The 23,040-nt window shown below is 46.2% G+C and overlaps 1 protein-coding gene across 1 annotated transcript; it reads left to right on the top strand.

Annotated features, from left to right (window-relative positions):
• Positions 1-512: 512 nt before the first annotated feature.
• ube2g2 (ubiquitin-conjugating enzyme E2G 2 (UBC7 homolog, yeast)) lies at positions 513-19,620 on the top strand. The gene is made up of 6 exons (XM_041868704.2): positions 513-668; positions 1,035-1,070; positions 2,600-2,645; positions 12,155-12,273; positions 16,392-16,532; positions 18,548-19,620. The coding sequence occupies exons 1-6, from the start codon at positions 626-628 to the stop codon at positions 18,658-18,660; spliced, it is 498 nt and encodes a 165-aa protein (XP_041724638.1). The 5' UTR covers positions 513-625; the 3' UTR covers positions 18,661-19,620.
• Positions 19,621-23,040: the final 3,420 nt, after the last annotated feature.

Below are 23,040 nucleotides of genomic sequence, written 5' to 3'. Positions count from 1 at the left end.
GAGAGTTAGCTTTAGCAGTGCGGAGAGCCTCCGTATACAATGAATATAGTTTGGTACTTGGCTACCTGGTATTCAGCTTCCTGGTACTCTGCTTCCTTGTTTGCATGCTTCCCTTGTGGATGCTGTGTGAGGAGTGCTGAAAGACTGTTGCTGTCTTCCTAGGCCACGTTAGGAATCGTAGGCAATATCACAACACATCTTTATAAATAAAAAGTACATAGATGGTAATGCAAGCTAGTGTATCTAGTGATGTTTTTTTAGCAAACAGACAACGGTTCTCTGACACAGCTGTGTTTATATGTAACCCTAGAGTACCTCCAACAGGTGGCGGTGTTGCATCTCGGTTCTCTGACACAGCTGTGTTTCTATGTAACCCTAGAGTACCTCCAGCAGGTGGCGGTGTTGCATCTCGGTTCTCTGACACAGCTGTGTTTCTATGTAACCCTAGAGTACCTCCAGCAGGTGGCGGTGTTGCATCTCGTCAGTTGTTTCTGTTTCTTCTACAAACAGAATTGTGGACATGCGCAGTTGATTAGCTGTTAGCAGCTGCGTTGTCAACGAAAAGACAGGCTTGACTGTTTTTTTTCTGTTTTTATTTTTTATTTTGAGTCTATATTCTTTACAAATGGCTGGTACTGCGTTAAAAAGACTGATGGCTGAGTATAAGCGTGAGTTTGCAGTGTATTGACCGTTGGCTAGCCGCATTAACTCAGAAACTGGCTGCTAACGTCATTAACATTAGCTAGCTAGCTAGCATCGTTAGCCAAATTGAGGTGTATTTTGCAACTGGTGTTTTACCAGCCTTCCACTACAGTGTTGCTATCAGGAGAATCAGTAGAGTATTTTCAAACCTTTTACATTTTGAATTAGCTGATTGCCACGTTACCCTTTTACTCGCCTTCCTGGGTGTATATGGGGAGCTAGTCTGTGGCCTCTAACGTTAGCTAAATGACTAGCGCTAGATAACGTTACATATTTGTTTAACATTACATCATGACTGTAATGTGTACTTTCTGCTTTCGCCCCTATCCCAGAGCTGACTCTAAACCCACCCGAGGGGATCGTTGCAGGTGAGAGATTATATAAACCTATTACCAGTTAACTAACGTACACTATATGGGCAAAAGTATGTGGACCCCTGCTCGTCGAACATCTCATTCCAAAATCATGGGCATTAATATAGAGTTGGTCCCCCTTTTGCTGCTATAACAGCCTCCTCTCTTCTGGGAAGGCTTTCCACTAGATGTTGGAACATTACTGCAGGGACTTGCTTCCATTCAGCCACAAGAGCATTAGTGAGGTCGGGCACTGATGTTGGGCGATTAGGCCTGGCTCGCAGTCGGCGTTCCAATTCATCCCATAGGTGGGGCGGCAGGTAGCTTTGTGGTTAAGAGCGTTGTGCCAGTAACCGAAAGGTCGCTGGTTCTAATCCCCGAGCCGACTAGGTGAAAAATATAGCGATGTGCCCTTGAGCAAGGCACTTAACCCTAATTGCTCCTGTATGTCGCTCTGGATAAGAGTGTCTGCTAAATAACTAAAATGTAAATGTAAAAATGTGTTCGATGGGGTTGAGGTCAGGGCTCTGTGCAGGCCAGTCAAGTTCTTCAACACTGATCTCGACAAACCATTTCTGTATGGACTTCGCTTTGTGCACAGGGACATTGTCATGCTGAAACAGGAAAGGGCCTTCCCCAAACTGTTGCCACAAAGTTGGAAACACAGAATCGTCTAGAATGTCATTTTATGCTGTAGCGTTAAGATTTCCCTTCACTGGAACTAAGGGGCCTAGCTCGAACCATTCCTCCATTCCTCCTCCCACCAAATGTTGGCACTATGCATTGGGGCAAGTAGCGTTCTCCTGGCATCTGCCAAACCCAGATTAGTCCGTCGGACTGCCAGATGGTGAAGCGTGATTCATCACTCCAGAGAACGTGTTTCCACTGCTCTAGAGTCCAATGGCGGTGAGCTTTACACCACTCCAGCTGACGCTTGGCATTGCGCATGGGGATCTTAGGCTTGTGTGCGGCTGCTCGGCCATGGAAACCCATTTCATGAAGCTCCCGACCAACAGTTCTTGTGCTGACATTGCTTCCAGAGGCAGTTTGGAACTCTGTAGTGAGTGTTGCAACCAAGAACAGATGATTTTTAGGCGCTTCAGTGATCACATTCTGTGAGCTTGTGTGGCCTACCACTGCACGGCTCCTAGACGTTTCCACTTCACAATAACAGCACTTACAGTTGACCGGGGCAGCTCTAGCAGGGCAGAAAGGTGACGAACTGACTTGTTGGAAAGGTGGCATCCTATGACAGTGCCACGTTGAAAGTCACTGAGTTCTTCAGTACGGGCCATTCTACTGCCAATGTTTGTCTATGGAGATTGCATGGCTGTGTGCTTGATTTTATACACCTGTCAGCAACGGGAGTGGCTGAAATAGCCGAATCCACTAATTTGAAGGGGTGTCCACATACCTTTGGCCATGTGGTGTATCTCTGGTAGATGCTTGACTAGAAACCATTCGGTCAGTAGTGGTACTGTAGCTTCTAGCTAGTTGTATCTACAGAAACAACTAACTCATACCCATATCCATGCTCTTGACAGGTCCTGCAAATGAAGAGAACTTCTTTGAATGGGAGGCTTTAATCATGTAAGTATTTAAACAACTAAACAAATGTTCACTAGTACTATAACTATAATAACATGACAACAACGACTCCATTCATTTGGTCTATTCAGTGGGTTATGTAGTACTTGTGAATGATGATCAGTCCAGAAAATGGCCAGAAAAGTATTTTCCATGTCCAGTTAGTGTCCAGTTAGTGGGTAACCTGATGAATTCTGAGCTTTTTTGGCTAGACGGGAATAATTGGGGTGAGGGGTGCATTGGAACTGGCTTTGAGCTCCAGATTTGAATTTGAGGGGTCTATGAGCTCATAAGTGTGGGGATTCCCCAAGTTTCATCTTCCCCGTTTGCAGCTCTGATCCTGTGACGTCTAAGGAAGGTGGCCGTTTGATTAATGAGCACGAGACCCACAATCCAACCTTAAAACTGCCTTCAAACAAAAAAAGAATCCAGCATGAAAACTGTTGACTAACTGATTTTTAAATGGATCTAGGACCTGTTTGTATGGGCGTTGTTATGTTGATACTTGTGCAACTAGTCACAACAATAATACACATCTGACCAGGACAGAAATGTCAGAGAGATTGCAGTGTAGACTCTCTTTACCCTGGTATTAGCCAGACTGATGCCTAGACTTGTCTGTCTTCTCATAGTCCTTTATATTAGGGCCTATGTATTCTGAAGTGGAGGTGTTAGTCGTCTTTCTCTAGTTTCTTTATATTAGGGCCTATGTATTCTGAAGTGGAGGTGTTAGTCGTCTTTCTCTAGTTTCTTTATATTAGGGCCTATGTATTCTGAAGTGGAGGTGTTAGTCGTCTTTCTCTAGTCCTTTTATATTAGGGCCTATGTATTCTGAAGTGGAGGTGTTAGTCGTCTTTCTCTAGTTTCTTTATATTAGGGCCTATGTATTCTGAAGTGGAGGTGTTAGTCGTCTTTCTCTAGTTTCTTTATATTAGGGCCTATGTATTCTGAAGTGGAGGTGTTAGTCGTCTTTCTCTAGTCCTTTTATATTAGGGCCTATGTATTCTGAAGTGGAGGTGTTAGTCGTCTTTCTCTAGTCCTTTTATATTAGGGCCTATGTATTCTGAAGTGGAGGTGTTAGTCGTCTTTCTCTAGTCCTTTTATATTAGGGCCTATGTATTCTGAAGTGGAGGTGTTAGTCGTCTTTCTCTAGTCCTTTTATATTAGGGCCTATGTATTCTGAAGTGGAGGTGTTAGTCGTCTTTCTCTAGTCCTTTTATATTAGGGCCTATGTATTCTGAAGTGGAGGTGTTAGTCGTCTTTCTCTAGTTTCTTTATATTAGGGCCTATGTATTCTGAAGTGGAGGTGTTAGTCGTCTTTCTCTAGTCCTTTTATATTAGGGCCTATGTATTCTGAAGTGGAGGTGTTAGTCGTCTTTCTCTAGTTTCTTTATATTAGGGCCTATGTATTCTGAAGTGGAGGTGTTAGTCGTCTTTCTCATAGTCCTTTTATATTAGGGCCTATGTATTCTGAAGTGGAGGTGTTAGTCGTCTTTCTCTAGTTTCTTCACATCCCATTATTGATTGTCTTCCATATTCAACAGGATGAAAACACCTTGGGGTGGATGTAACATAACAAACGTGTCACATTTATTAAAAGTCCTAAAACGCAGCTATTTCCAATGGTTTTGGCCTGCTGTCCAGGTGGGCACACACAACAATGCGAATAGTTTTGAGACTGGTGCTCCGGTGTAATGCCAGTGCTCTTTGTCATCCATACTGCAGCTGTTCTTCTGTAGTAGAGAGCTAACCCCTCAGTTTGACCTGGGGATTTGTCTTTTGCAATACCCTGAGAAACTCTGACATGCGTGAGATACCAGCGGACAGCGTTCTTCACTGTTTGATTCCTGATATCTGCTCCTCATCTATACACAGCGAACACACAGCTCTCCAGGAACTAACAGCAGTGTGTAGTAAGTAACTGTTAACATTCTCCCAGTCCCAGAGTCTCTCACAGTCCCAGGGCCTCTCACAGTCCCAGGGCCTCTCACAGTCCCAGGGCCTCTCCCGGTCCCAGGGCCTCTCCCGGTCCCAGGGCCTCTCCCGGTCCCAGGGCCTCTCCCAGTCCCAGGGCCTCTAAGGCTATGGGATTAGTTCCTGAGAGTTGAGGTCAGGAGATTCAACAGAAGGGCTTTTCTCAAATGACACTGGCCTATATAGCCACTACTTGTTAACAGGACCTGTAGGGTTCTGGTCAGAAGCAGGGAACAGGACCTGTAGGGTTCTAGTCAGAAGCAGTGAACAGGACCTGTAGGGTTCTGGTCAGAAGCAGGGAACAGTAGAGGTGCGCGGGTTAGCTAGCCGTTTGTCCATCCACAACCGCCCGACTATATGTGATAATCTGAGGCCCGCACCCGACCCTAACCCGCTAATATAGAAAATGCGCTGTAGGCTCCAGTCAGAGACGGCAGAATAATCTTTTGACGGGGTGCAGGAATATTTCCCCCCTAATTTGGATTTGTTTCTGCTTATAATTTCTGACATTTTGGTCGGCTATTTGTTAGTGAACTTGTCTATAATTAGATACATGCAGCTTCTCTTCTGTCATTATATGTTGCCCTTGAAGACTAAATAGACCCTTGCTCACCAGAATAACGTCATGTGACTGAATGCCTCAGTCTAGTTGACATCGGTAGATCTGTCATTTCTGCTTCTTTCGCAGAACAAACACGTTTAGGGACTGGGGAGAAAATGCAATGATGCATGAAGCGGTTCAGGGCCCATATTCACAATGAGTTGGAGTATTGCTGATCCATGATCAGTTTGGCCTTTTATAATCCTATGATATTTAGATCAGCAAATGAGGTAGCCTGACCCCAGATATGTTTGTGGTCTTGCCATCTCTGATTTGATGTCATTGTGTTTGATGTCACATGTTTGGCATGACAATGTGTGACAAGGAGTTGGTGGCATATTCTCTCGAGTGGCGCAGTGGTCTAAGGCACTGCATCGCAGTGCTAGCTGTGCCACTAGAGATCCTGGTTCAAATCCAGGCTCTGTCGTAGCCGGCCGCGACCGTTGAGACCCATGGGGCGGCGCACAATTGGCCCAGCGTCGTCCAGGGTAGGCCGGCAGGGATGTAGCTCAGTTGGTAGAGCATGTTTGCAACGCCAGGGTTGTGGGTTCGATTCCCACGGGGGGCCAGTATGAAAAAAATATGCACTCACTAACTGTAAGTCGCTCTGGATAAGAGCGTCTGCTAAATGACTGAAAATGTAAATGATGGCACAAATAGACTGGCACTAGGAACAAGGAGTGTCACTAACAGAATAGACTGGCACTAGGAACAAGGAGTGTCACTAACAGAATAGACTGGCACTAGGAACAAGGAGTGTCACTAATACAGAATAGTGGCACTAGGAACAAGGAGTGTCACTAACAGAATAGACTGGCACTAGGAACAAGGAGTGTCACTAACAGAATAGACTGGCACTAGGAACAAGGAGTGTCACTAACAGAATAGACTGGCACTAGGAACAAGGAGTGTCACTAACAGAATAGACTGGCACTAGGAACAAGGAGTGTCACTAACAGAATAGACTGGCACTAGGAACAAGGAGTGTCACTAACAGAATAGACTGGCACTAGGAACAAGGAGTGTCACTAACAGAATAGACTGGCACTAGGAACAAGGAGTGTCACTAACAGAATAGACTGGCACTAGGAACAAGGAGTGTCACTAACAGAATAGACTGGCACTAGGAACAAGGAGTGTCACTAACAGAATAGACTGGCACTAGGAACAAGGAGTGTCACTAACAGAATAGACTGGCACTAGGAACAAGGAGTGTCACTAACAGAATAGATATGATCAGAACCTGACTGTCAATCAGCTGATCTGGTGGCTAGGTGATCAGATAAGGATTTGTTTAAGTGCTTCTAACTCAGCCAATCAAAACAAGGACGTTGCCGTGTCAGGCAAGGAAATTAGATGGGACAGCTGATTGGCTGTGAAGTCGATGATTGATTAATGATTGATTGGCAGGCCTAAAACAAACACCCAACATTTGCCTGTTAAAGGTAGACTCAGTGATATGACGTAGATGCAAAAAGTAAACAGGGTTAATGTTCTGCAACAACTAAGAGCGTTGAAGCGCATGGCTCAACTTCTCAGCTGTTTTAGTGTCTTGTACACAGCGTGACGCCAACCCGTGCACAGGCGCAGATACTGTGTTGCATCTGAGAAGTGTTGCATCTCTCTCATCTCAATATCTCTGGTGCTGCTCATGGCAACGTCATTTTGCTGAGTGTACCTTTAAATGGGCTGCAGTGGAGAATTCTATCTAGTTAGTTATTTATGGATGTGTTTTAATCGGTTTTTGGGCAAAGTGGTGAGATTGATCTATCCTGATTTAGAATGGTTATGTATTCCTGTATACAGTGCATTCGGAAAGTATTCAGACCCCTTGACTTTTTCCACATTTTGTTACGCTACAGCCTTATTCTAAAATGGATTACATTAACTTTTTGCCTCATCAATCTACACACAATACCCATAATGACAAAGTGAAAACAGGTTTTTAGAAATGTTTGCAAATGTAATAAAAATACAAAACAGAAATACATTATTTACAGTTGAAGTCGGAAGTTTACATACACCTTAGCCAAATACATTTAAACTAAGTTTTTCACAATTCTTGACATTTAATACTAGTATAAATTCATTGTCTTAGATCAGTTTCGATCACCAATTTATTTTAAGAATGTGAAATGTCAGAATAATAGTAGAGTGATTTATTTCAGCTTTTATTTCATTCATCACATTCCCAGTGGGTCAGAAGTTTACATACACTCAATTTATTTGGTAGCATTGCCTTTAAATTGTTTAACTTGGGTCAAACGTTTCGGGGAGCCTTCCACAAGCTTCCCACAATAAGTTGGGTGAATTTTGGCCCATTCCTCCTGACAGAGCTGGTGTAACTGAGTCAGGTTTGTAGGCCTCCTTGCTCGCACACACTTTTTCAGTTCTGCCCACATATTTTCAATAGGAATGAGGTCAGGGCTTTGTGATGGCCACTCCAATACCGTAGTTTGGCTTTTTTATGGTGGTTTTGGAGCAGTGGCTTCTTCCTTGCTGAGCGGCCTTTCAGGTTATGTCGATATAGGACTTGTTTTACCGTGGATATAGATACTTTTGTACCTGTTTCCTCCAGCATCTTCACAAGGTGTTCTGGTTGTTTCCTGTTGTTCTGGGATTGATTTGCACTTTTCGCACCAATGTACGTTCATCTCTAGGAGACAGAACGCGTCTCCTTCCTGAGCGGTATGACGGCTGCGTGGTACCATGGTGTTTATACTTGCGTACTATAGTGGTACCTTCAGGCGTTTGGAAATTGCTCCCAAGGATGAACCAGACTTGTGGAGGTCTACAATTTTTTTTCTGAGGTCTTGGCTGATTTCTTTTGATTTTCCCATGATGTCAAGCAAAGAGGCACTGAGTTTGAAGGTAGGCCTTGAAATACATCCACAGGTACACCTCCAATTGACTCAAATGATGTCAATTAGCCTATCAGAAGCTTTTAAAGCCATGACATAATTTTCTGGAATTGTCCAAGCTGTTTAAAGGCACAGTCAACTTAGTGTATGTAAACTTCTGACCCACTGGAATTGTGATACAGTGAATTATAAGTGAAATAATCTGTGTAAACAGTTGGAAAAAATACTTGTGTCATGCACAAAGTAGATGTCCTAACCGACTTGCCAAAACTATGGTTTGTTAACAAGAATTTGTGGAGTGGTTGAAAGATTAGTTTTAATGACTCCAACCTAAGTGTATGTAAACTTCTGACTTAACCTGTACATAAGTATTCAGACCCTTTGCTATGAGACTCGAAATTGAGCTCAGGTGCATCCTGTTTCCATTGATAATCTTTTGATGTTTCAACAACTTGATTGGAGTCCACCTGTGGTAAATTAAATTGATTGGACATGATTTGGAAAGGCACACACCTGTCTATATAAGGTCCCACAGTTGACAGTGCATGTCAGAGCAAAATCCAAACCATGAGTTCGAAGGAATTGTCCGTAGAGCTCTGAGACAGGATCGTGTCGAGGCACAGATCTGGGGGAAGGGTACCAAAAAATGTCTACAGCATTGAAGGTCCCCAAGAACACAGTGGCCTCCATCATACTTAAATGGAAGAAGTTTGGAACCACCAAGACTCTTCCTAGAGCTGTCCGCCCGGCCAAACTGAGCAATCAGGGGAGAAGGGTCTTGGTCAAGGAGGTGACCAAGAACCCAATTGTCTCTCTGACAGAGCTCCAGAGTTCCTCTGTGGAGATGGGGAAAACCTTCCAGAAGGACAACTATCTCTGCAGCACTCCAGCATTCAGGCCTTTATGGTAGAGTGGCCAGACGGAAGCCACTCCTCAGTAAAAGGCACATGACAGCCCGCTTGGAGTTTGCCAAAAGGCACCTAAAGAACTCTCAGACCATGAGAAACAAGATTCTCTGGTCTCATGAAACCAAGATTGAAGTCTTTGGCCTGAATGCCAAGCGTCACGTCTGGAGGAAACCTGGCACAATCCTTACGGTGAAGCATGGTGGTGGCAGCGTCATGCGGTGGGGATGTTTTTCGGAAGCAGGGACTGGGAGACTAGTCAGGATCGAGGCAAAGATGAACGGAGCAAAGTACAGAGAGATCCTTGATGAAAACCTGCTCCAGAGCGCTCAGGACCTCCGACTGGGGCGAAGGTTCACCTTCCAACAGGACAATGACCCTAAGCACACAGCCAAGACAACGCATGAGTGGCTTCGGGACAAGTCTCTGAATGTCCTTGAGTGGCCCAGCCAGAGCCCGGACTTGAACCCGATCAAACATCTCTGGAAAGACCTGAAAATAGCTGTGCAGCGACGCTCCCCATCCAACCTGCCAGAGCTTGAGAGGATCTGCAGAGAAGAATGGGAGAAACTCCCCAAATACAGGTGTGCCAAGCTTGTAACGTCATACCAAAGAAGACTTGAGGCTGTAATCGTTGCCAAAGGTGCTTCACCAAAGTACTGAGTAAAGGGTCTGAATACTTATGTAAATATGATATTTCAGTTTTCTATTGTTAATACATTTTGGGTATTGTGTGTATATTGATGAGGGGGGGAAAAACTATTTACAGCCTTATTTTATAGAATAAGGCTTTAACATAACAAAATGTGGAAAAAGTGAAGGGGTCTGAGTGCTTTCTGAATGCACTGTATATCAAGTAACAATGATGACATGCAAAGCCATGTTATGTCCCTCCGGTTATACAGTCCCTCCGGTTATACAGCCCCTCCGGTTATACAGTCCCTCCGGTTATACAGCCCCTCCGGTTATACAGCCCCTCCGGTTATACAGCCCCTCCGGTTATACAGCCCCTCCGGTTATACAGCCCCTCCGGTTATACAGCCCCTCCGGTTATACAGCCCCTCCGGTTATACAGCCCCTCCGGTTATACAGCCATGTTTTAGCACGTTGTCAATTAGGCTACTACTGTACTCAGTGTGTACAACTAGTGAAATACACTTTTATACTTTTAAAAGGAGATTGTAGCTTCACATGTAGGCTATTACTCATATATACATGTCAGTGATGCAACAGTTCTCTTGCATTGACAACTTGACTTTCCTTGTCTAGCCAGTAGCCAGGATTTTAAACCTATTGAAAACGACTTGTACAATTTCTAAAGGAAAATTCTAGCGTACCCAGCCGGTGCGATGGAAACTCTTCCTATAGAGATGATTGTGTATCAGACTAGCTGTCCTGTGTTATGTCACCACGGTGTAGAGGGTCTATGATGTGTACTGATCCTTGTATTTAGCGTGCATCTCTGCCTAATCCTCCCCTGAATAACCCGCCTGCCTGTCCCAGCATGTAATACAGTCTAATGAAACCACAGCCCTATGGGAATAGGATTCCATTTGGTACGCAGCCAGTGGCTGTCCACAGAGCCATACAGCAGCACCTACCCTTATAGAACAGAGCAGCACCTACCCCTATAGAACAGAGCAGCACCTACCCTTATAGAACAGAGCAGCACCTACCCTTATAGAACAGAGCAGCACCTACCCTTATAGAACAGAGCAGCACCTACCCTTATAGAACAGAGCAGCACCTACCCTTATAGAACAGAGCAGCACCTACCCTTATAGAACAGAGCAGCACCTACCCTTATAGAACAGAGCAGCACCTACCCCTATAGAACAGAGCAGCACCTACCCTTATAGAACAGAGCAGCACCTACCCTTATAGAACAGAGCAGCACCTACCCCTATAGAACAGAGCAGCACCTACCCCTATAGAACAGAGCAGCACCTACCCTTATAGAACAGAGCAGCACCTACCCCTATAGAACAGAGCAGCACCTACCCTTATAGAACAGAGCAGCACCTACCCCTATAGAACAGAGCAGCACCTACCCCTATAGAACAGAGCAGCACCTACCCTTATAGAACAGAGCAGCACCTACCCCTATAGAACAGAGCAGCACCTACCCCTATAGAACAGAGCAGCACCTACCCTTATAGAACAGAGCAGCACCTACCCCTATAGAACAGAGCAGCACCTACCCTTATAGAACAGAGCAGCACCTACCCTTATAGAACAGAGCAGCACCTACCCTTATAGAACAGAGCAGCACCTACCCTTATAGAACAGAGCAGCACCTACCCCTATAGAACAGAGCAGCACCCACCCCTATAGAACAGAGCAGCACCTACCCTTATAGAACAGAGCAGCACCTACCCCTATAGAACAGAGCAGCACCTACTCTTATAGAAAAGAGCAGCACCTACCCCTATAGAACAGAGCAGCACCTACCCCTATAGAACAGAGCAGCACCCACCCTTATAGAACAGAGCAGCACCCACCCTTATAGAACAGAGCAGCACCTACCCTTATAGAACAGAGCAGCACCTACCCTTATAGAACAGTGCAGCACCTACCCTTATAGAACAGAGCAGCACCTACCCTTATAGAACAGAGCAGCACCTACCCTTATAGAACAGAGCAGCACCTACCCTTATAGAACAGTGCAGCACCTACCCCTATAGAACAGAGCAGCACCCACCCTTATAGAACAGAGCAGCACCTACCCTTAGAGAACAGAGCAGCACCCATTGAGCTATAAATTATTAATATGATACATCGTATTGTATAACTTCAGCACAACTTCTCCGGTCATCATCATTCTACCTGTGTGTAACTAACCCTACCTGTGTGGAACTAACCCTACCTGTGTGTAACTAACCCTACCTGTGTGGAACTAACCCTACCTGTGTGGAACTAACCCTACCTGTGTGGAACTAACCCTACCTGTGTGGAACTAACCCTACCTGTGTGGAACTAACCCTACCTGTGTGGAACTAACCCTACCTGTGTGGAACTAACCCTACCTGTGTGGAACTAACCCTACCTGTGTGTATCTAACCCTACCTGTGTGGAACTAACCCTACCTGTGTGGAACTAACCCTACCTGTGTGGAACTAACCCTACCTGTGTGGAACTAACCCTACCTGCGTCCTGTGTGTTCTCTCCCAGGGGTCCAGAGGACACGTGTTTTGAGGGCGGCGTATTTCCAGCCCTCCTCTCCTTCCCATCAGACTACCCCCTCAGCCCCCCTAAGATGAGGTTCACCTGCGACATGTTTCACCCCAACAGTAAGTCAACATACATTACTGACTGGCTGGTTGGTTGGCTGGCTGACAAGAGGTACATCTTGTAATTGTTGTCAGACATCTTTTCTGAAGGTGGTGTGAATTGAAATGGTAATAGGAAGTTGAGACAGTATTAGGCTATGTCTAACAGTACATGTTGCTGTCTGACTTCCCAACTCAGCTTGCACTCAAGTTGTCTGCTGGTCAAAAGTAGTGTACTATATAGTGAATAGGATGCCATTTGGGAGTCAGCCAAGGAGTTGAGGATGAAGGGTGTATGGTATGGAGGGGGAGCGGTGTATTGCAGAGCCCACATCAAGGACTAATGGATATTGACACACATTAAAGGAGACTTCAGCCACCTCCATCCATGCTGCTGGGCCTTTGGTGTAACTGGATATGGTGCAGGCCAGGTGGGAGTTAAAGGCCTGACTGCAACCTTACAGAGCAACAACATTCTCTCTCTCTCTCTCTCTCTCTCTGTCTCTGTCTCTCTGTCTCTCTGTCTCTCTGTCTCTCTGTCTCTCTGTCTCTCTCTCTCTCCTCTCTCTCTCTCTGTCTCCTCTCTCTCTCTCTCTGTCTCCTCTCTCTCTCTCTCTCTCTCTCTCTGTCTCTCTCTCTCTCTCCTCTCTGTCTCCTCTCTCTCTCTCTCTCCTCTCTGTCTCCTCTCTGTCTCTCTCTCTCTCTCTCTCTCTCAGCCCTTCATCCAGAAAGACTTGAATAATTTTTGCGCGTTACGCCAGGCATTTTTAAGTTTACAAACCTGTGCTTGATCATCTGCAAGGCAGCTTTACAAAACAAAACTTAAACCACAGCAACAACAGTCCGTAGTGAACTGGGCGAGGCTGCTTTCCTGGGCCTAGCCCGAGGCTCTTCATACGTCCCAAATGACACCCTATTCCCTGTACAGGCTAGTGCACTACCTTTGTCCAGGGCCTTGGTCAGAAGTGCACTATAACGGGAATATGGTGGCATTTGGGACGCATCGTCAGTGTTAACAACAGTGTTTTTAAAAGCCTGCTGAACACAATACCAGTCAGTTAAATGTTGTCACTCCATTGTGACTACTAGTTTCATATGTCTCATAGTTGTCTGCAGGGTGAGAAGAGAAGGGAGACGGCAGAGTGTTCTGTGTCTTTTGGTGTTAGTAAAGGTATGTGTTTGGCTGTGTGTCGGTGGAGCAGACGGCAGCAACAGGACAGAGGGTGTGTCTCCAATGGCACCCTTTACACTAATATATAGTGCACTACTTTTGAACTAGGACCCACAGGGCCCATAAGGCTCTGGTCAAAAGTAGTGCACTATAAATAGTGTAAAGGGGGCCATTGGAGACACAGGCTCTGTCCTGTTGCTGCCGTCTGCTCCACTGCTCTGCCAATACCTGCTCTGCCCAGCCAATACCTGCTCTGCCCAGCCAATACCTGCTCTGCCCAGCCAATACCTGCTCTGCCCAGCCAATACCTGCTCTGCCCAGCCAATACCTGCTCTGCCCAGCCAATACCTGCTCTGCCCAGCCAATACCTGCTCTGCCCAGCCAATACCTGCTCTGCCCAGCCAATACCTGCTCTGCCCAGCCAATACCTGCTCTGCCCAGCCAATACCAGCCAATACCTGATCATATCTGGGACACCTAAATATGAGAGCAGAGAGAACCAGTGGTGGTGTTGTGGTGCTCCCAGGGGGAGAGAGAGCACCACATCTGGGTTCAAATACTGTTTGAAATCTTTCAAATACTTTTAGCATTTGCTTTGGCCTGCCTGAATGTGCCAGATGGTTGGTGTTTTGACAATGTTATTGGTTCCTAAGTCAGGTAAGCTCAATCAAGCCCAGATAAAGTATTTTAAATGATTTGAAATGGTATTTGAACGGAGGTGTGGAAGTCCCTGGATGCCGCTCTCTGATGTCGAGGACAGAGAAGTAACACACAGACTAACCCGTCCTGGCAGAGAGCCAGCTAGATACTGTGAGAAAGTCTGTGTGTGTTTAGTGTGTGTCCCTTTAGGGTAAAGACTGGGACATTGTACCTTACCTTACTTTCCAACCCCACAAAGGCGAGATACTGAGAGTTTGAAACACCCAATATTAAGTGTTAACCTCCAAGGTGAATCCTATTCAGTAAAATGACTCTTCAAACGTGATACTTCTAATTTGTTTTTGAACGTTAGCGGTTACTTTGTTTTGCTACACCGTCAGTCAGCAGTGAAGCATAATGGAATAGGTGAATTCCCCTGGCCTCTTAAAAACCCTAGCTTCTGTCAGCCCCCTGTGACACCCCTCATCTGCCCAGATCTTCTCCCAGAGGCCTTTATTCTCCCAGAGGCCTTTATTCTCCCAGAGGCCTTTATTCTCCCAGAGGCCTTTATTCTCCCAGAGGCCTTTATTCTCCCAGAGGCCTTTATTCTCCCAGAGGCCTTTATTCTCCCAGAGGCCTTTATTCTCCCAGAGGCCTTTATTCTCCCAGAGGCCTTTATTCTCCCAGAGGCCTTTATTCTCCCAGAGGCCTTTATTCTCCCAGAGGCCTTTATTCTCCCAGAGGCCTTTATTCTCCCAGAGGCCTTTATTCTCCCAGAGGCCTTTATTTTGTGGTTCATCTGCTACTGTAACATTGACGTTTCTCTACCCCAGTACTGGATGGCTCCGAGGGAAATGGGGGGAGGCCTTAAACCCTAACAGTAGCTTCTGGCAGCCCCCCTCAGCTCCCACCCCTCAGCTCCCACCGCTCAGCCCCCGCCCCTCAGCCCCTGCCCCTCAGCCCCCACCGCTCAGCCCCCACCCCTCAGCCCTGATACTCTATGGTGGATCTGCGACTGTAACATTTCTCTCCTTTGGCATGTGATGTGGTATGGTGAGGGCTCAGGGGGAAATGGAGGCTAGCCACAAGATAACACATAGCAAACAGGAAGCACTTTATCAGCCTGCTGGCTGCTGGGCCTGAGAGGCGGAGAGATGGAGGAGTTATCAAAGAGAGGGAGGACAGATCTACAGATCACTATCCCTGGGAGAGTCCCAAATGGCACCCTATTCCCTATATAGTGTACTACTTTTAAGCATGTGCACTATATAGGGAATAGGGTGCCATTTGGGATGCAGCCCCTGGCTCTCTCCCTCCATAGCCTAGCAGAGTAGAGCAATTACACTCTGGCCACAGATGCTTTGATTCACCAGAAGCAGGGCTGCCCTGATTTTGATTGGATTTCAATCTCCAGCCCATCTCTCTCTCTCTGCCACCCTGACAGTAGAGCGAACAGCTCAACTCTGCCACCCTGACAGCAGAGAGAACAGCACCCTGACAGCAGAGAGAACAGCACCCTGACAGCAGAGAGAACAGCACCCTGACAGCAGAGAGAACAGCACCCTGACAGCAGAGAGAACAGCACCCTGACAGCAGAGAGAACAGCACCCTGACAGTAGAGCGAACAGCTCAACTCTGCCACCCTGACAGTAAGAGAACAGCACCCTGACAGCAGAGAGAACAGCACCCTGACAGCAGAGAGAACAGCACCCTGACAGCAGAGAGAACAGCACCCTGACAGCAGAGAGAACAGCACCCTGACAGTAGAGCGAACAGCTCAACTCTGCCACCCTGACAGTAAGAGAACAGCACCCTGACAGCAGAGAGAACAGCTCAACTCTGCCACCCTGACAGCAGAGAGAACAGCCTCTCTGCCACCCTGACAGCAGAGAGAACAGCACCCTGACAGCAGAGAGAACAGCTCAACTCTGCCACCCTGACAGCAGAGAGAACAGCACCCTGACAGTAGAGCGAACAGCTCAAATCTGCCACCCTGACAATAAGAGAACAGCACCCTGACAGCAGAGAGAACAGCACCCTGACAGCAGAGAGAACAGCACCCTGACAGCAGAGAGAACAGCACCCTGACAGCAGAGAGAACAGCACCCTGACAGCAGAGAGAACAGCCTCTCTGCCACCCCGACAGTTCATGGCCTTTGTATTATGCTACTACAGCCCAAAGGGCCACAGTTGTACTGAAATGAAAATATGCTTTTCATCCAAATGAAAGTACTACTAGGCTACATCCTTCAGTTTCTGGAGTTGTGTCATGTACTGTGTGATCCTCTATGTATCTACTGGTTGTGTTCTCCTCTCTCCTTCTCTTCAGTTTACCCAGATGGCCGAGTGTGCATCTCTATCCTACACGCTCCAGGAGACGACCCTATGGGGTATGAGAGCAGTGCTGAGAGATGGAGTCCTGTCCAGAGTGTAGAGAAGATCCTACTGTCTGTAGTCAGCATGTTAGCAGGTCAGTGCTGAGAGATGGAGTCCTGTCCAGAAAGAATATATTACTGTCTGTCTGTGGTCAGCATGCTAGCAGGTCAGCATGCTAGCAGGTCAGCATGCTAGCAGGTCAGCATGCTAGCAGGTCAGCATGCTAGCAGGTCAGCATGCTAGCAGGTCAGTATGCTAGCAGGTCAGTATGCTAGCAGGTCAGCATGCTAGTTGGTCAGCATGCTAGCAGGTCAGCATGCTAGCAGGTCAGCATGCTAGCAGGTCAGCATGCTAGCTGGTCAGCATGCTAGCTGGTCAGCATGCTAGCAGGTCAGCATGTTAGGTCAGTATGCTAGCAGGTCAGTATGCTAGCAGGTCAGCATGCTAGCAGGTCAGTATGCTAGCAGGTCAGCATGCTAGTTGGTCAGTATGCTAGCAGGTCGGTATGCTAGCAGGTCAGTATGCTAGCAGGTCAGTATGCTAGCAGGTCAGCATGCTAGCAGGTCAGCATGCTAGCAGGTCAGCATGTTAGCAGGTCAGCATGCTAGCAGGTCAGCATGCTAGCAGGTCAGCAGGTCAGCATGTTAGCAGGTGGCAGGTCACAGACAGACTAGAGGGACAGACAGAACCCTTTAGGAACAATGGGAGTCAGACAGAACCCTTTAGGAACAATGGGAGTCAGACAGAACCCTTTAGGAACAATGGGAGACAGACAGAACCCTTTAGGAACCATGGGAGTCAGACAGAACCCTTTAGGAACAATGGGAGTCAGACAGAACCCTTTAGGAACAATGGGAGTCAGACAGAACCCTTTAGGAACAATGGGAGACAGACAGAACCCTTTAGGAACAATGGGAGTCAGACAGACAGAACCCTTTAGGAACAATGGGAGTCAGACAGAACCCTTTAGGAACAATGGGAGACAGACGGAACCCTTTAGGAACAATGGGAGACAGACAGACAACCCTTTAGGAACAATGGGAGTCAGACAGACAACCCTTTAGGAACAATGGGAGTCAGACAGAACCCTTTAGGAACAATGGGAGACAGACAGAACCCTTTAGGAACAATGGGAGTCAGACAGACAACCCTTTAGGAACAATGGGAGACAGACCGAACCCTTTAGGAACAATGGGAGACAGACAGAACCCTTTAGGGACAATGGGAGTCAGACAGAACCCTTTAGGAACAATGGGAGACAGACAGAACCCTTTAGGAACAATGGGAGACAGACAGAACCCTTTAGGAACAATGGGAGACAGACAGAACCCTTTAGGAACAATGGGAGTCAGACAGACAACCCTTTAGGAACAATGGGAGACAGACAGAACCCTTTAGGAACAATGGGAGACAGACAGAACCCTTTAGGAACAATGGGAGACAGACAGAACCCTTTAGGAACAATGGGAGACAGACAGAACCCTTTAGGAACAATGGGAGTCAGACAGACAACCCTTTAGGAACAATGGGAGACAGACAGAACCCTTTAGGAACAATGGGAGACAGACCGAACCCTTTAGGAACAATGGGAGTCAGACAGAACCCTTTAGGAACAATGGGAGACAGACAGAACCCTTTAGGAACAATGGGAGTCAGACAGACAACCCTTTAGGAACAATGGGAGTCAGACAGAACCCTTTAGGAACAATGGGAGACAGACAGACAACCCTTTAGGAACAATGGGAGTCAGACAGAACCCTTTAGGAACAATGGGAATAGATCTATAGCCCCTGGTCTCTTCCTGTAGTCTCTCTGCTCCAGACTAAAGTTCAGACGGTTTTCTCTGCGTACTGTAGCCATCTCAACCTCAGAACAGGGCTCAACCTCAGAACAGGGCTCAACCTCAGAACAGGGCTCAACCTCAGAACAGGGCTCAACCTCAGAACAGGGCTCGGTAGTTCACTCAATACATAATTGACATACTTGAAACCTAATGCTGTTGTTTTTAATTTGATATTACATTAATAGAGATGTTTATTGAACGCATAGCTGCTTTTGGTATTTGCCACTAATATCTCCAATTGACTGTAAATAAACCATTCTCTCCAGAGCCCAATGATGAGAGTGGAGCGAACGTTGATGCATCCAAGATGTGGCGTGAGGACAGAGACCAGTTCTACAGCCTGGCCCAACAGATCGTCCGCAAGTCCCTGGGTCTCTAATAACAACGACATCACATTCTCTCCATACGTCCCAAATGGTACCCTATTCCCTATAGAGAGCACTACTTTTGACCAATGTCCTATGAGCCCTGGTCAACAGTAGTGCGCTATAAAGGGAACGGTGTGCTATTTGGGACGCAACCTCTGTTTGGATCTAATCTGTAAGGTTCCAACCCACCGCTTCCATTTCACTCAACATGATGTCACCAGGACAGGAAGTTGTCACAACCAGGAAGTTACAGGTGACTACAGTGACAATTAGACTAGCTGGTAAGCATGGAGACGGCAGATGACTGATGGCTCCATCTCTGGCTGTTGCCATGGGTACGATGAAACCCACAAACCATTTGACTCAAAGTACCCGTTTGTTCCGTTGTCACATCTCTCTTTCTCTCTTTCTCTCTCAAGCACTTTATTTCTCCAAAGGAATATGTTTAGCGTGTTACTATCCAGAACGCCATTCACTCTGCAATATGGCTACATAGAGGTGCTGTGACTCATTTGAATAGAAAATAAATAATACAAGTGTTTGTGAGAACTTGTCAATGCTTTGTAATAGAAGATATCACTATTAATACATGACTGCCAACATTTGACTGACAGACACACCAATGGTTCTTCTGTTTTAGGGTAGTCTCGCATGACCATCCTTCCCAAATCCTGTCTCGTTGACTCGACTATTTCAAACTCTGTCTGAGGCTAGTTTTGGAGTAATAACATCAGTGTGGGAAATAAAGCGTTTAGCTTCTGGGTGCGAAGTGTTGGTTTTATGGCTAAAAAAAAGAACACGTTGAAGATATTACTATTATACAGACCACAATTCAGCATCACAACATTTTAGCACATTTTATGTCAACATTTAGTTTAGTACTCGGTAGGGGACTTTCGTTATAATGCTGACCTCTGTCGTTGGGTGTTTTAATGTGGTGCAAAAAATAAATAAAGATGATTTAGACTGTGGCATCATTTGCTGTGTCTCTCAAAGGGGTTTGATAGTCTGACCATGACACAAGGTGAGAAAGACTCCATTGTCTGGCTTTCATTTTGCACCATATATTTCTGTTAGAACGACTGGCAGAAAAATATGACTAGCCTAGGACTATGAATAAATCAATTCTTCCATCAAATTATTTGAAAATAAATATGACGATATTCCTCTGCGAAGAAGGAAGGCCTGTTTGTGATGATTATTTTTCCAAGAACAACTCCCATCAACACAAACAAAACAACACAGCATGTGAGAGACACCATGGGGCAGAAGTCTCCCAACAGGTCGATGGAGATCTACCAGATCTACCAGCCCACCAATCGGGAGCTCACCAAACTATTCTGATAGGACATGCCAGTTTCACGCGTTCCACCGCAAACCGTCATAAACAAATCTCACAAGTATTAGACACCTCAAGCTACCAGCTAATCTCTGGGGAGACCTGAAAATAGCTGTGCAGCGACGCTCCCCATCCAACCTGACAGAGCTTGAGAGGATCTGCAGAGAAGAATGGGAGAAACTCCCGAAATACAGGTGTGCCAAGCTTGTAGCGTCATACCCAAGAAGACTCTGGGCTGTAATGCTTCAACAAAGTACTGAGTAAAGGGTCTGAATACTTATGTAAATGTAATATTTTATTTTTTTATAAATTAGCAAAAATTTCGGTATTGGGGTATTTCGGTAATGGGGTATTGTGTGTAGATTGATGAGGGGGGAAAAAACTATTTTAATCCATTTTAGAATAAGGCTGTAACATAACAAAATGTGGAAAAAGTCAAGAGGTCTGAATACTTTACCAAGGCGCTGTATATCATGAGAAAGTATGTTATTTCCCATGAAATGAACAGCAACAGTACAGATCATCACTAGACTGGCACATTAGACAGCACATTCTTCACTTGCTAGATGTGCAATTAAAGGGCCAGATGTGTAATTAAAGGGCCAGATGTGTAATTAAAGGGCCAGATGTGTAATTAAAGGGCCAGATGTGCATTTAAAGGGCCAGATGTGCAATTAAAGGGCCAGATGTGGAATTAAAGGGCCAGATGTGGAATTAAAGGGCCAGATGTGGAATTAAAGGTGCCAGATGTGGAATTAAAGGTGCCAGATGTGGAATTAAAGGTGCCAGATGTGGAATTAAAGGGCCAGATGTGCATTTAAAGGGCCAGATGTGCATTTAAAGGGCCAGATGTGGAATTAAAGGGCCAGATGTGTAATTAAAGGGCCAGATGTGTAATTAAAGGGCCAGATGTGTAATTAAAGGGCCAGATGTGCAATTAAAGGGCCAGATGTGTAATTAAAGTCCAGATGTGTAATTAAAGGGCCAGATGTGCATTTAAAGGGCCAGATGTACAATTAAAGGGCCAGATGTGCATTTAAAGGGCCAGATGTGCAATTCAAGGGCCAGATGTGGAATTAAAGGGCTAGATGTGTAATTAAAGGGCCAGATGTGGAATTAAAGGGCCAGATGTGGAATTAAAGGGCCAGATGTGGAATTAAAGGGCCAGATGTGGAATTAAAGGGCAATTACACTAAAAAAATCTGACCCCAAAATGTTTTCTTCTGATGAGATTTTACGATTGACGTACTCAGAACATCCAGTTTCGTTGTTTCTCTATGAACAATTGTAATTTTAAGAGTGAAAAATAAAACTGAACATAATTTGGGAGAAAAAAAATCGCAGATTTTATAGGGCCCCCCCTTAAGAGTTGATTATGAACTATTATTTGACCAGGTATATTGACAGAACATAGTGCACTACTTCCTCTTGTCCACTAAGGACCCGGGGAGAATGTGCCTATTTGTTTCAAGCAGGGCTCATGCTAGAAAAGGTAGGAGACTCATCTGACTCTGACCCTAACGATGGAATCCACATTGCCACGGAACAAAGGACTGACCATTCAGAGAGGTGGCATTCTAATTCTATGGGTCAGGGGTCATGACGGTGGTTAATGAGAGGGTGAGCCTGTCTCTGTCATGCTGCAGCAGGGAAACACAGGGCCTGGCCACGGTAATGATGGGCTGAGTCCTGCAGCCTCCTGCCTCACAGGCCTGGCCAGGGACCAACGACAGGGTAATGACTGTGGTTGACTCTCCTGACTCCTCCTACCTCACAGGACAGGCCCAGCTGAATACTTCCCCTCCTACCTCACAGGCCAGGCCCAGCTGAATACTTCCCCTCCTACCTCACAGGACAGGCCCAGCTGAATACTTCCCCTCCTACCTCACAGGCCAGGCCCAGCTGAATACTTCCCCCTCCTACGTCACAGGACAGGCCCAGCTGGCTCTCTGAGGTAGGAGGGGCAGTATTCAGCTGGGCCTGTCCTGTGTGACAGGGTAATGACTGGGACTGACTCCTGACTCCTCTTGGCCTGCCTCTCCTGCCCAACAGGGCCTGGCCCAGTGACTGGGTAATGACAGCAAGGCCTGACCCAGTGACAAGGTAATGGTCTGATTGCAGGGTGTCAGTGTGTCTGCCTCCTTACGCCAGTCTTTACGCTTCATTAGAACGCTGGGCCGGGTAGCACTCCTGCCCAGACTGGCCCTACAGCCAAAAGCCAAGACACGACACCCACAGCATAACTCTGAAACTACCCCATTTGATTCTGGTGCTGATGTTGTAGTGTGAGTTTGGATGTTTCGTAGTAGAACCGGATGGGCATAGACAGAACTAAATATTTAGAGAGTTGGGCCAACTTCTAGAATGAACGCCATCTTATCACCTTTCAGCATTCCATTTACTCAATCATATGACGAGAACTTAGAATTTTGTACATTGTTTTAAATTCAGAAGATTATGTGAACTGCTATTGAAATATTGTCCATGGGGAGATAACATGGCTGCCAAGGAATGTAGTGTCATGTAGATGCATCATAATGCAGAAACCTCAATGTCCCAGCTGTAAATATATGGCTCTGGTTGGTCATGGGTAGGGGCCAGAGGTTTCCTGACCATTTGGAAGTTGTGGTCAGGTCATGTGGTCTGGAAAAGGAGGTGTTTTAGGAGCAACAGATGTCATGTTGAAGATGGGGAGAAATAGACCACATTAACGTCAACGTGTTAAAATGATTTAGCTTCTGTCCTGTTAACCTGCTGGCTGGGTGATTGGGGGCAGGGCTGATGAGACCTTGTTGTGCTTGGCAGACGTAGTGGCCGGGATCAAACCATGCTTCCTCCTCTCTTTCGATCCCAGTCTATTTCTGCGTCCAAAATGGCACCCTATCCCCTATACAGGGCTCTGGTCAAAAGTAGTGCACTATATAGGGTGCCATTTTGGATTCTTTCTGTTCGGCTGATAGACAGGCCACTCAGTCTTTCCGTTCGGCTGATAGACAGGCCACTCAGTTTTTCTGTTCGGCTGATAGACAGGCCACTCAGTCTTTCGGTTCGG

This window comes from Coregonus clupeaformis, unplaced genomic scaffold (assembly GCF_020615455.1).
Source record: "Coregonus clupeaformis isolate EN_2021a unplaced genomic scaffold, ASM2061545v1 scaf0075, whole genome shotgun sequence".
NCBI classification, from domain to species: domain Eukaryota; kingdom Metazoa; phylum Chordata; class Actinopteri; order Salmoniformes; family Salmonidae; genus Coregonus; species Coregonus clupeaformis.
This window is presented reverse-complemented; position numbering and strand designations above follow the sequence as displayed.

What these genes read in the sequence shown, in the direction of transcription:
- ube2g2 (XM_041868704.2), top strand. Translation starts at nt 626, where the DNA reads ATGGCTGGTACTGCGTTAAAAAGACTGATGGCTGAGTATAAGC. An exon ending in ACTGATGGCTGAGTATAAGC is followed by an intron (nt 669 to 1,034) that starts GTGAGTTTGCAG and finishes CCCCTATCCCAG; the next exon opens with AGCTGACTCTAAACCCACCC. An exon ending in GAATGGGAGGCTTTAATCAT is followed by an intron (nt 2,646 to 12,154) that starts GTAAGTATTTAA and finishes GTTCTCTCCCAG; the next exon opens with GGGTCCAGAGGACACGTGTT.